The following is a 13,832-nucleotide window of genomic DNA, read 5'->3' on the forward strand; positions in this document are numbered from 1 at the left end:
ACACATATTACAACAAAAAGTAAGCCACACTCAAAGCAGCTACAGATCATATGATTCCATTCTTGAACCAGTCTCTAATGGTCATATCTATCAAGATGGGAAATGTAAAAATGTATCTGTGGTTACTGGAGAATAGGAGAAGAGAGGAGGAGGAAATTTAGAGGGATAGTGGGATTCTATATATTGATTTGGGTATTAAACTATGTATTTGCTGGTTTCTTAAAACCACCAATGTGAATGATACCTTTTTGTTTGGATGCTTGCTTGCTTAGTTGGTTTGGTTTGGTTTTTGTTTTTTTGAGACCGGTTTCTCTGTGTAGCCCTGGTGTCCTGAAACTTGATTTGTAAACCAGGCTGGCTTCAACACAGATCCACCTGGCTTTACTTCCCAAGTGCCAGGACTAAAGGCAGGTACCACCATGCCCAGCAATTATTTTTAAAGCATTAAGCGTAAATATTATACTATGTACTTGGTCTATAGGAATTACCTCTGGTCAAAAGGGTGATGTTCTTGTGACTTCTAACCTTGTCAGAGTCTGGTGTGCTTGTTCTCTAGTGACATGAGAAGAGTGACAGACATCTCATGGCTACTTATGAAGAAGAGTGTGCCAACTGTTAATCTCAGAAGGTCATTTTCTCATTCTGTCCAAGGAAGGACAGTACTCCTAAAATAGAAAGAGACTGGCAGGAGAAAACAGGTGCTTTGTAGCAGTCTAGTACTTTAAAATCTGTCCTGTACTTCCCTTCTAATTGCATAGTACTATGATCATCAAGGATCATTACTGCCAGTAGCAATTAACTGCACCTTCTTTGGCTCAGTAGAAAATGTTTTAGACTAGTAGATCATAACTGCATTAGGAGCCAGGATTCCATTGCCAGGTTCAGATCCTGCACTCTCATGTGCTAGCTGTTACTAAGTGCATTATATAGCTTAGTGATGTTACTCAACTTATCCTGCTCCAGACGCTACTTTTAAAAACGTGTGTGTAGGGCTGGAGAGTTGGCTCGGTGATTAAGAGCACTAGCTGCACAATTCCTCGCACCCACATGACAGTTCACAACTGTTACTCCAGTTCTGAGGAATTCAACACATTCACACAGACAAACATACGCAGGCAAAACACTAATGTATATAAAATAAAAATATGCAGTCCATTTTTTAAAAATATGTGTGTAAAATTGTGTGTGTGTTTGATGTGTGCATATGGGCTGAAATACATGTGGAAGTCTGAGGACAGCTTCATGAAGTCTTTTCTCTCCTTCCACTTTTTCGTGGATTCTGAGGACCAAACTCCAGTCATCAGGCTTTTCCAGCAAGCACTGAGCCGTCTCACTAGCCCTCTAGATGCTTCCTTATCTTTAAATGAGGATGATGACAATATATATTGTGGGTTGTTGTGAAGAGTTAAGTGTCAGATGCTGAGAGACTTAGCTGGCATCTAGAAAGAACAGTAATTGTCGGCTGGTATTGTTATTGCAGGGAGTGGAACCAGTGACCCTTTGTCATGTCTTTTAATAACTGGACTGAGTATATGGGAGAAGTAGTGGGAAACCATGAGACAGCAGACAACCACCATCATCACCACTACCAAGACAAGGTAGAGATGGTGAATGGGAGTGTTGGGATTTTTGGATTAGAATTCTGGCCAGCATCCTCCTTACTTTGTGACTTTGGACTATATCCTTCAGAAATATAACTCCTTTTTCTATTTTACATTTTCAAAATATAAAATGACCTCAGAAACTTATAGTTTGTAAGCTTAGGTAGAATAGCTTAGGTAGCTACAGGTGCTAATTTTACTATGGAAGACAATAAAAGATCCTTGGAGTGTTGACTATCTGCCATTTAAAACATGAAGCAGATTCCCTTTGCATCCATAGCTCTGGCTGTTCAGTATGGGTGGTCAGTACTTAGCAGTTTAGAGAGAAATCTGAAAGCTTCAAGTAGCTCCAGTTCCATTTCCTATTTCACTCCCTTAAAGGAGGACAGATTTTGGAGTTTAAGTTTGCATGGGAATATTGGTGATCTGTCTCTGCTCTTGTGCTCAGTGCTTATGGGTGTGTACTTCAGGTGAAAGCACAGGCGTGTAGAAAAAAAGATCCTGGGGAGAATGGCCATTTCATTACACTTTTCTGGTGAGCAAAACTGACGTGACCATTTCTGCCCAATTAGGAGCTCTTGTCCCTGGCGAAACGGAAGCGCAGTGACTCCGAGGAGAAGGAGCCTCCTGTGAGTCAGCCTGCAGCCTCATCAGATTCAGAGACCTCCGACAGTGATGATGAGGTGAGTGTGGAGGAGTTAGGCCTGGATGATTGGCGAGTGTTTGTGGAAGGGTCCTGACTTGGTGATGCTGCCTTAAACCAAGACTGTAACCTAAGACCTGACAGAGCTGGGTAGGGAACAGAAATTGTGTGAGCAGACCTTTACATTATGGTGGCCATTCTCTGTTTTAGAAGGGCCAAGCGTTAGTCTTTTTCTTTTTTTTAAAGATTTATTTATTTATGAGTGCTTTATCTGTATGTACACTTGCATGCCAGAAGAGGGCATCAGATCCTAGTATAGATAGTTGTGAGCCACCATGTGGTTCCTGGGAATTAAACTCAGAACCTCTAGAAGAACAGATAGTGCTCTTAACCACTGAGCTGTCTCTTTAGGCCTCCCCCCACCCCTCCCCCCATCATTGTTTTAAAAAGTCATCTTTTAAATACTGCTTTTATGTTAGAAAACAAATTCTAAGTCAGGCATTGTGATGCATGCCTATAATTTCAGCATTCAGGAAGCTGAAACAGTGGGATCAAGAGTTCAAAGCCAGCCTGAGTTATATAGGAGAAAAATTATACATAAAAAATGTATATGCTATATTTATTTTAGTGATAAATACTTTGAGACACAAAGCTTCTTTGGGGAGATTGATATGCCATTCCTGAAAGTAATGGTATTGACTTTAGAGGAAGGTAAAAAGGAAGCTGTTGTTGTCTAAATCAAGGCAGTTTTCTCAAATTGTCCAGGAGCAAAAGCAAAGCTTTAAAAGACCCAGAATCTGAGGAAGACAAGGGATAGGTGTTCTCGACTGACTTAAAGAATGTTTCCCCTGCATGATTTCCTGTACTGAGGGAGGGAGGGAGAGAGGGAAAGACTATCCTTTTGTTCACTCGCTTATTCTACAGCCTAAGAGAATACTTTTAACCGTAAATTTAAAAATGTTTATTTAATAACACAAAGTTTAATTAACCTAAATAGTATTTACCACTTCTCATTGTCTGTAAATTGAATGCTTGTATTCTGATTGACTATAGTAATATTCTCTTAGTGTTAAATAATTCAAGAGAACTAAAATTGCTTTCTACAGCAAGAGTAGTAAATGTTTATTCTTTTGCCAGTGCTGGTCTGTTACAAAATCTTTGAGGCCTATGAACTAATTTGATTTTGAGTTTTGTCTTTTTAGTGGATTAACAATGCAGAAAGATCTTTGTTTTGTTACTGTTTGTTTTGAGATGATGTCTTCCTCTGCTGTTAGCCTTGGTTGCTTTGGAACTCACTATATGGCTGAGGCTGGCCTTAAACTCCTAAGCCTCCTGACTCTACTTCCCAAATTCTGGAGTTAGAGACTTGTTTCACCACCCTACCCTTCATCCTTCCAGACTTCCACAGGATTAGAGCCATAGCGTGTGTTAGAGTAAACTGTGTCCTGATAAATCTTTATAGTTAGGGTTCCCTTTGTTCTGGTTACATATATCCTTTACCTTAGCCAAGTATGGTTTCTTTAACCTTGGAGAGGCTGAGGCAGGAGGATCTTGAATTTGAAACTAGCTGGGACTGTATATCAAGATCTTCCACTTAAACAAAACATGCATTGCACGTTACCTCAGCTATTTGTGTATGCAATGAGGAAAAGCTTGGCTGTTAGGTTGTGCCCTGTTTACCACAGAAAGAAATTTGGAGCGGCTTTTACCTCTTAAGATTGTTCTTTTAAGGTTTGTTTTTTTTTGTTTTGTTTTTTTTTTAATTGTATATCTGTGCATATGTGCACTTGAGTGCAAGTGCCTGCGAGGACCAGAGACAGCATTAGATTCTCTTTAAGCTGCAGTTACAGATGCTTATGAACTACCTGTTGTTGGGACTAAGATTGAATACCAGCTTTTGTCAGAGCAGCAAAGCTTTGTTAACCACTTGGCCATTTCTTCAACAACCCATAAAATGTTCTTAACCTCTGCTGCAGTCTGTCTCCTCCCTCTAACCCCTGCCCACAGGCTTATTGTAGCTCTGTGTGATTGATAGGGAGTAGTAAGTTCTGTGTTAACTATTCTGAAAGATCGTCTTTCCACCTAGCCCAGTACAGAGCACTTCAAAGTTAGAGCAAGTGTTTTACTAGTTTGGATAGTTAGGAGGTAACATAAAGTCTTTTTTTTTTCCTTATCATTTTTCATTCAACTCTGGCACTAGAGAACTCAGTGACAGCACCATGATCCAGAATTAGGCTGTAGATAGTTTAAGTTGGGTGGGGGTTCTTGAGGGATTTATGAAATAAGAAATTTGAGATCGAGGCTATTATCTTTTTTTCTTTGCCATAATGTGCATCCACACATCTGTCTGGGAAAACAGTGCTGTGCTCTGTTGTTTCTGCTTTGCCGTTTGGATCTTTCCTATTTGCAAACCAGCCTTGAAAATCTTTTTGGTTGTTGAAGTGCCCATCCTCAGTGAGATGGAACAAACATGTGCCAGGGGCTTCCTAGAGTTTTTAAAACATGCTCCTTTATTTTTCTCTATTTGTTTATTTGTAAGTTTGATGCAGCAGTCTTCCTGCCTTCACTTCCCAAGTGCTGGGATTATAAGTATGAGCCACCCTACCTGGATACTTTTGTCATTAGTTAGACATGAATATATGTATAAAGAAATGTTTTAGTCCTCTTAGATTTTAGAGTACAGAAAATTGATGAGAACGGTTAATTTTAAAATTTTTATTTATTCTGTATGTGAATGAATGTATTCTATGTGTGGGTACCCTTATCATTATGCACATGTAGAAGTCAGATGACAACTTATAATAAGAGTTCTTTACTTCCTCATGTGGGTTTCAGGAATTAAACTCAAGTTGCCAGGCTTGGTAGCACATGCCTTTACTTGCTGAGCCACAAACCAAGAACAGCTAATTTAAAAGGTCAGTGGGAGCTTGGCCACAACTTGTTTTTTGTTGTTTTGTTTTTTTTTTTTTTTTTTTTTTCCGAGACAAGGTTTCTCTGTGTAGCCCTGGCTGTCCTGGAACTCACTTTGTAGACCAGGATGGCCTCGAACTCAGAAATCCTCCTGCCTCTGCCTCCCGAGTGCTGGGATTAAAGGCGTGCGCCACCACGCCCGGCTTGGCCACAACTTGTAATCCAGAACTTGGGAGGTACAGGCAACATGGTCAGGAGTGCAGGTCATCTGTGCCTACTTAAAAAGTCTAAGGCCAGTCGAGCTGCATGAGACCCTGTCTGGCAGGGGCTTGGTGAGGGAATTAATGAATAGTTTATCATAAGGAGTAAAGCACTCTGATTTTACAGCAAGAGAACAGCTACTTGATTTATATGGAGATGGGAAATAGAAATGATAACAGTTTCCCATTTAGAGTAAGCTATATGTACTTAGACAGTAAGTATAAGATCCGATAGGTGAGGGAATAAGTGGATATTCTATGTGTAATATTTTTTAAGGGGAAACCCTAAGTTTAGTAAATATATTGATGCATTATTTGGGGTAAAGATTCTTGAGCTACGATAAAAATTAGCAAGGCCTTTTCTGTTTCATATGGACCAAGCCTCAGAAACTGAAACGAACACTTCAGCAGCTGAAGGTCATAACACTTTGACTTCAGTACACAAAAAGAGGAAAGGATGGAGAAAAATAGCCTTGGTGGAATTTCTGATTTTCTTTTTCCAACATAAAATAGTGTATTGAATTTTGTAGAACAAAGGTTTTGTTTTGTTTTCGAGACAGAGTCTCCCTATGTAGTCCTGACTGTTCTTGAACTTGCCATGTAGACCAGGCTAGCCTCAGATTTACAAAGGTGTGCCTCTGCTTCCTGGATGCTGGGATTAAATGAGTGCACCACCACTCCATGTTGTTTGAGACAGGGCTTATTATATCGCAGGCTGGCTTGAAATTCACTATGTTGCCAAAAGGAACTCGAACTATTTTATAATAATTTTTATTTGTATTTATGTGTATGTGTGATGTATTCATCTGAGTACAGTACTGGTAGAATGTAGAGACGTCAGATCTGGAACTGGACTTACTACTCATGTGGGTGCTGGAATCAGGTCCTCTGCCAGAACAGTGTGTTATTCAATGGGCCTCTCTCCAGCATGAGTTGAACTTCTGATCTTCATGTCTCCAGTTCTGATCTGCTGGAGATGAAAACCTGGGCTTCCTGCATGCTAAGTAAGCACTCTGCCCACTGAGCTCCTCCCACAGCTAGGACATGATTTATAATGAGATTGAAACTTTGTTATGCTCTCTCTTTTTAGTCTCATGTTACCCAGAGTAAGCAGTCAAGTCACTGTGTCACTGGTATTTTACACATAAAAAGCAGGCACAGGTTAAACGCTTGACTCTTTTCCAGTTCTTTTGACCCAGTTCCAGCACTGTTTGTTACTAGCCTAGCTGTTATTCTTGAAATGTTTTTCCTTTCATATATAAATTTAATTTAGAACCAGCATGGAGACCCACAGTCCCTATGCTGAGAGTTAAGGCAGGAGCTCGTTCCTGGCTGTGCAGTGAATCTGAGGCCAGGCTGGGCTGTATGAGACCCTGGCTCAAGGGGGTTGAGGGGTTAGCTCAAATACTTTTTTCTCTGTATCCCAAGACCTAGGTGTGTAGGTGTTTTTGCCTCTTAGAGATGCTGTCTGAAATCTTGAAGTTTCTTTGCTCTCTTGCCTCTAGAATATTCATAGTACTCAGTATGTCAAGGCTACCCATGTCTGAACCAACCACTTCTATCTTACGTTTCATCCCATCTCTTTTCTGAGTGTTTGGAAGGAAACTGGCCCCAGGCTGTTTGTAACATCCACATACCCTCTGATTTGTTATTTAACTGCTGCTGCCCATTAAGCTGTTACCTCGATCAAGAGTCAGGCTGTAGTCTGTTTTATTGAATAAGAAACATCTTTCCTCTAGCCTTTATCTTTTGCTTTCTTTGCTGCATATTTATATAATCACTTGCCTGGTGTTGTGTGTGGCTTACATACCAGCAGGATGCCAGCATGTATAGCACCTGACTGACAACCCAATCCTCCTTTTCCTTTGGTGGTTTGTGGGTAGCCGTTACTAGGTGGACTCAGAGTTGAGATGTGGACCAGGCCTTTGCACTGACATAAGCTTGCATTTACTCTTCAGTTTCTCTGATCCTTGCAACCTTCAGGATAAAAAGTAAACAAAACACCAAAGTTCAGAAACCATGGCTTCTTAGATACCTCTCATGTGGCTGTTAGTATCTAGAATAAGAAATACAGAGCCCTCCTGTCAAACACCCAGTTCATATAAAAATCCCATAATGCTAAGGATCTTAGAGATCACCTGGACTCCTGTATTCCTCAGATAAGAAAATAGAGGCTTGCACCTTTCACAGGTAGCAACAGAGCTACCCCTTCACTACTGCCTCAGTCCCCGAACAAATCATGAAATTTAGCTCATTCCTTTACTTCGTCCTTCCTGGAGGAAAAATCAGAACATCAATTCTGACCTGTTTTTCCTCACTCCCCTTACTGTTTCACTCTGACAATGAAAGACTTCATTTGTCCTGTGTTGAGAGTCACAGGACAAGGGAATAAAGGTTTTGAAGGAACAGGTGAGCAGTCTCTAGCTTAAAGATGAATAAGATAATTCTGTATTGTTTCTCTTGCCTGTCTTCCCTTATACTTTAATAGAATCTGTATTGTGGGAGAGTAGGTATTGCACAATATTTGATATATGTGCTTAGACCAAAAACATAGGAATATCTGACTTATAGATTTTATTGTAAAATACTACAAATATGATCTACTCTCCAGAGGCCAAAAAAAAAAAATCTTGGGATGATTATTGGAACTCTTTGAGTCTCCCTGAAATTCTCAGATTTTAAGTATTTACCCATGGGTAGTAGGAATACAAACAGTTCCCTGTACTTAGGTGCTCAGAACTAAACAGAAGTCTTTGGACTCCACCGAGTGTTTGGTCATCAGGTGGACACCTTCAGCCGGAAATTTGTTTTTTAAAAAGTGTTTTCATTAATTTTTTTGTGGGCAGGCATAAGTCACAGCACACATGTTGGAGGCCAGCACAACTGTCAGAAGTTGGGTCTCTGCTCCCACTATGTAGTCATTAAGCTTGGCAGCAAGTTCCCTTACCCACTGAACATTTCACTGGCTTTAGGTACAGCATTCTAATTCCCCATAGGGTCACTGGTTGCATTAATTGGCTATTTTCCTTTGGAGGCCTGAGTCAGGCTCATGGGGGCTGGTGGGTGTGTGGTGCAGCTTTGTATCTTCTTTTGGAAATTGTTGGAAGAAAATCAACCAATACCCTTTTCACATTTAGGTTTAGCAAAAAGCTCTCTTTTAAATTGGCATTTAAGTTTTTTCTGTTTTTCTTCCATTTTAACCCTTGTCTTTTGTCCCTCCCCATAAAGCAGTGTCTTATGCAACAGTTGCTGGGCTCACACTTAGGCAGAGAAAAAGGAAGTGGAAGGACAAGAAGCCAGTGGCTTCACTAGTGTGACTCTAGGTAGTTTTTGCTCTGGTCCGTGCCCACCTCCCCAGGGAATCCAGAGTTTGGCTCTGTTGCACATTAGAAACCCACACCTGTCGGCAAAACCAGCCCTAGCCACTCTGGCTCACATGGGACCCTGATAGTGCAACCTTTTACTCTAAACCACCTCACATTTCTGTTGAGGAGTCCACAGTATTCAAACACTGTTTGGGAAAAGTGGATTGAGGCCATTTTCCTAACACAATAGATACAGAGTACTATGTGCATTTTTGTGCTATTTCTTGTAACAAGAATCAATGGAACAATATACATTACTGGTTCTAATATTGTCTGCATAAAAAATTGATGTAGTTTTAGCTCATTTAGCAAAAACTGAACATTGTGGACTGTTTTGAATTATTTTACACTGACTTGAAAATCATATTCCTTAAGGATTTAAAATTAGAAATGCCTAAAACTTCAGGTTTAAGAGAAAATTACAACTTCGTTCTAGATGATGATCTAGGTGTTGGAATGCAAATTTATGTATAACAGGCACTATTCACTCTCATAGTATTTCATAACATGCAGGTGTTTTCTTTTCATTCCTCATTAAATGGAAAAGTAAGTGGCAGTTAAAGGGACTGTGTCCCAGGTGTAAGTCAGCACTCGGGAGCAGTGACAGATTGAGTTCTACCTGGGCTCTGTAGGAAGACTTGGTCTTCAAAAACAGAGCAAGTCATCTTCAACAGTGTCTTTATCAAGATGAAGTAAGAGTGTGGGTCTTAGGGATAGCCTCTGTGGGAAACTAATAGGATGGCTACTTCTCCAGAATTACCAAAACAACAGAAACTACCCATCATAAATGTACTGCACTGGGTTTACCGTCATCCTATTAGAGTAGGAGCAAAGATGCTGTATTTTTGCTAAATAGTAGATATAGACATTTTAGGGTTTTTTGTTTGTTTGGTTGGGTGGCTTTTGGTTTTTCGAGACAGGGTTTCTCTGTATAGCCCTGGCTGTCCTGGAACTCACTTTGTAGACTAGGCTGGCCTTAAACTCAGAAATCCACCTGCCTCTGCCTCCCAAGTGCTGGCAGCCACCACTGCCCGGCTGAAATTTTAGTTTACAGATTTGAATCTTCTGTGCTGATGAAAGGGTCATCATAATTTAGTAGACATTCCTTGTAGAATGGAAATTAAAAAGTAGACTACAATTCATCATTTTGTTTTTCAGCTAAAGTCATTCTAAAACAGCAGGTTAAAATATCAGAAGACTTTTTGGATAGAATTGCAAGCATGTGCTACCTATTGTTTTAATGACCAGATTTCAGGTTCCTTAAGTTTAGAACTCCAGGACCTCATGTTTATGATTTAATGAAACACTGTTACAGCATAATCCAGTTTACTTTTAAAAAGTATGTATGGGTATTTTGCTTGCAACACTTGGACTGCAGTGGATTTCCTAAAATTAGACTCAACACATGGCTACCATGTAGATGCTGGAAGCTAAACCTCAATTCTCTGAAAGAGCAGCCAGAACTCTTAACTTTTGAGTCATCTCCAGTCTCCAGTCTTTATGATATTGCAGTCAGTAAAGCTCCTGCCGTGCTGGCATAAAAACAGGAGTCCAGGTCCCTAGCACCCACATAAAAGCCGGAGGTGCATGTCTATAACTCTACCGCTGGGGCCAATGAAGACAGACATCCCAGAGCTCCTTTCCACCAATCTCAGTGAGAGACCCTGTCTCAAACACTGAAGTGGAGATCAGTTGAGAAATAGACATTTGACATTGACCTCTGGCTTGTACATGCACAAGCTTACAAATGCTCTCACATCCACATGTACTGTGCACTACCCACAGCAAAGTAAGGAAAACAGCAGAAAGCAGGAGACACTGGAGCACAGTGTATTTGTGAGTTAGTTCTGTACTAACTAGCAGTGGGACTTGGTGCTTGTCTGTGTGACTTAATTAGGTCCTCTGCAAGAGCAAGGTGGACATAAAACTGTTGAGCTGTCTCCCCAGCAATTTCACAGGCCAGATTTTTTTTAAAAACAAGATTCAGTATTCAGACTTAACAGTCTAACTTTACTTACTGCTTCCTTGGAGTTGCCAGTGCTATTCATGCCAAAGAGTGGCTCTTGTCCTTTCTCCCTGTGTTTCTTGTTGTTTTCTCCTGCAGGAAGCTCTGTCTTCCTGAGACCCACATGAGTGCTCAGCTGTCCTAAGTACTCTAACCCAGCATGCTAGCCCTCAGCATTTGGTGCCATCTCTACCACAAAAAAATAGAAAAAACTTGTTTTCTCTTGGTTTTGTGTTTGTTTTTAAAAACACAGTCTTACTATGTGGCTCCAGACTAGCTTTAAACTCGGAATCCCCCTGCCTCCCCTTCACAAGTACTGGTATTATAAGCGTGTATCACTTCATTAAAGTGCCTAGTCCTATTTCAATTTTCCTTTTTCCCCTCCTTATAGTGGACATTTGGGAGCAATAAAAATAAGAAGAAAGGAAAAACCAGAAAAGTAGAGAAGAAAGGAGCCATGAAGAAGCAAGCCAACAAAGCTGCCTCCTCGGGCAGCTCAGACAGAGACAGCTCAGCTGAGAGCTCTGCCCCTGAGGAAGGTGAGCCCAGCATCCAGTCCAGCAGGAGTGGGGAGAAGGGGCCATGGGTCTTTAATACCAAAGGGTTGGTTAGGCTGCTGAAGTGTGACCATAGATCTCCTGTGTTAGGCTCAATTTTGAGTGTTCTCTTCTCTCTTTTCTGAGAAATTATTGGTCTGACTGAGAAGGGAAATCTTTGAAACAAATACCAAATCCCATAGAAAATATTCCTCCATGAAGATAATCCATAAATTTTGCTGTTTTTGTCAATTCTAGTTTGACAGCTGAACTTGTTCAAGGACTAGAATAGTAACCTGTTTTGATTTTGTTTTTGTTTTTAATTTTTGGCCCAAAAAATAGGCTAGCCTGGTTTTAAGCACTTGTCTATGAATGCAAGTTAAATAAAACAAACGCTGGTGTAACTGATGATTTAATACCCATTAGTAATGTGTGCTGGGGTTTGTTTGTTTGTTTGTTTTTGTTGTTGCTATTCAGGTCAAACTGGCCCTGTCCTCTCTATGTGGTCCAGGTTGGCCTTGAACTGGTGACCTTCTGGTCTCAAACTTCTGAGTCTGAAAAAAGGAAAAAAGAATGCAGAATTATCAAAATCTACTGGATGAGTTTGACTTTCTGAGGAACAAGATAATTTATGTAGTCTAAAAGCACTGCCTAGAATACTGGCCTTTATACAGAGACACCTGGGGATAACATCTAACCAAGTGATCCAGGTCATCAGTGCCTGTAGCCACAGATGGTGTTACACACTTCTCGTGTAACACTAAAGGGAAGGCAGAGAAGAGGGCCTGGGGTGGGGGGGGGGGGATCATACAGCAACAGCAAGGCCTAGAATTGGTCCCCAGCCAGGACAGCACAGGGAGGAGGAGGAAGAGGAGCAGCAGCAGGAGCAGGAGGAGCAGGAGGAGGAGGAGCAGGAGGAGCAGGAGGAGGAGGAGCAGGAGCAGGAGGAGCAGGAGCAGGAGGAGGAGCAGGAGCAGAAGGAGGAGCAGGAGGAGGAGCAGGAGCAGGAGAAGGAGCAGGAGGAGGAGCAGGAGGAGGAGGAGGAGCAGGAGGAGCCAGGAGGAGGAGGAGGAGCAGGAGGAAGAGCAGGAGGAGGAGGAGCAGGAGCAGGAGGAGGAGCAGGAGGAGGAGCAGGAGGAGGAGGAGGAGCAGGAGCAGGAGCAGGAGGAGGAGGAGCAGGAGGAGAAGCAGGAGCAGGAGGAGCAGGAGGAGGAGGAGCAGGAGGAGGAGGAGCAGGAGGAGGAGCAGGAGGAGCAGGAGCAGGAGCAGGAGGAGGAGGAAAGATGACTTTTTAAAAAGCTGTTGGATTGTAGCTTGGCGGCAACCTACTTGTCTTATCAAAGCCCTCAGTTTGATCCACAGTACCATGGAGGTAGGGACAACAAAGGACATGAATAACTTTTGTAAAATGGTTGCCAAATACATAGCCTAAATTGTTTCTTGACAGAACAAACCAAGTAGGCCAGATTAGGGGATAACTTGCTATTTAAACTTAAATGAAATAAAATTCATATTTAAAATTTAAGATTCACAGTTGCACTACTCATATTCCAGTTGTCTGTCAGCCACCCATGGTTGTAACCATTCAAATGAAGAATTATCAATTTATAAAAACATACTGGCTGAGGTGGGGAGATGGCTCAGAGGTTGAGAGCAGTAGACTCTTACAGAAGACCTGAGTTAGTAAATCACAGGCCCCTGTGACTCCAGCGCCCAGAGATTCCATACCAGAGCCTCTGAAGACACTGCAGTCCTGCACAGCCTTCTAATTAAAAATAATAAAAATAGAATAAAAATTAAAAAAACACAGGTCTAGTCACTGTTGGATCAAGACTGAGATGTTTAAGGTAGGGCATCCGCATTACAACTTTGTAGCGGGTGGGGACTCTACAGACTCCAGAGGTAGGCAAGGTGGTCGGGCTTTAATCTCAGGGCTTGTGAGGTAGAGGCAGAACAGGCTGGTCTGTGGAGAGTTCAGGACAGCCAAGGCAACAGTAAGATGGGGTTGTTAGTTAAGTTTTCCCATTGCTGTAATGACATAAGGGAGAAAAGGGGGTATTTTGGCTCATAGTTTGGGGTATAGCTCATCATAACAGGCAAGGCCTGGTGGCAGGAGCCCAGGCAGTGGGCTGCAGCGCATCTGCTTACCAGGAAACAGAGGGCAGAGAAATGAATGCTGGTGCATAGCTCTCTCTTTTTTTTTTTTTTTTTTTTTTATCCAGGCTTTAAACTCAGGAAATAGTGCCACACTCACTTTTAGAGTTGGCTTTCCTACCTTAGTTAAACTAATCAAGATATCCCATCATCAGCATACCTAGAAGCTTGTCTTCTATGAGATTCAGATCTAGTCAAGTTGACAGTCTTCACCGTCATACAGAATAAGCTTCACATTGTGTTTTCATTTCCACCTCACAGGATTCTGTGAAACAATAGAATAGGCTTCGATTGTTCAAAATTGTAATGGCGTTGACAGACTGAGGCTAATCCAGACTTGGTGGCACACCCCTGTAGT

The 13,832-nt window shown here is 41.6% G+C and overlaps 1 protein-coding gene across 2 annotated transcripts in view; it reads left to right on the plus strand.

Moving 5' to 3' along the window:
• The window catches only part of Rtf1 (RTF1, Paf1/RNA polymerase II complex component), a 60,340-nt gene that overhangs the window by 14,875 nt on the left and 31,633 nt on the right, over window positions 1-13,832 (plus strand). Inside the window, exons 2-3 of one of the 2 annotated variants that reach the window (NM_030112.2) lie at window positions 2,174-2,284; window positions 11,176-11,323. In NM_030112.2, the coding sequence (NP_084388.2) occupies window positions 2,174-2,284; window positions 11,176-11,323 (259 nt within the window). Of the gene's footprint in view, window positions 1-2,173; window positions 2,285-11,175; window positions 11,324-13,832 lie in introns of those variants that run through there. The other variant, XM_017319319.1, reaches the window with a different exon arrangement.

This window comes from Mus musculus, chromosome 2 (genome assembly GCF_000001635.26).
Source record: "Mus musculus strain C57BL/6J chromosome 2, GRCm38.p6 C57BL/6J".
Classification (NCBI taxonomy): domain Eukaryota; kingdom Metazoa; phylum Chordata; class Mammalia; order Rodentia; family Muridae; genus Mus; species Mus musculus.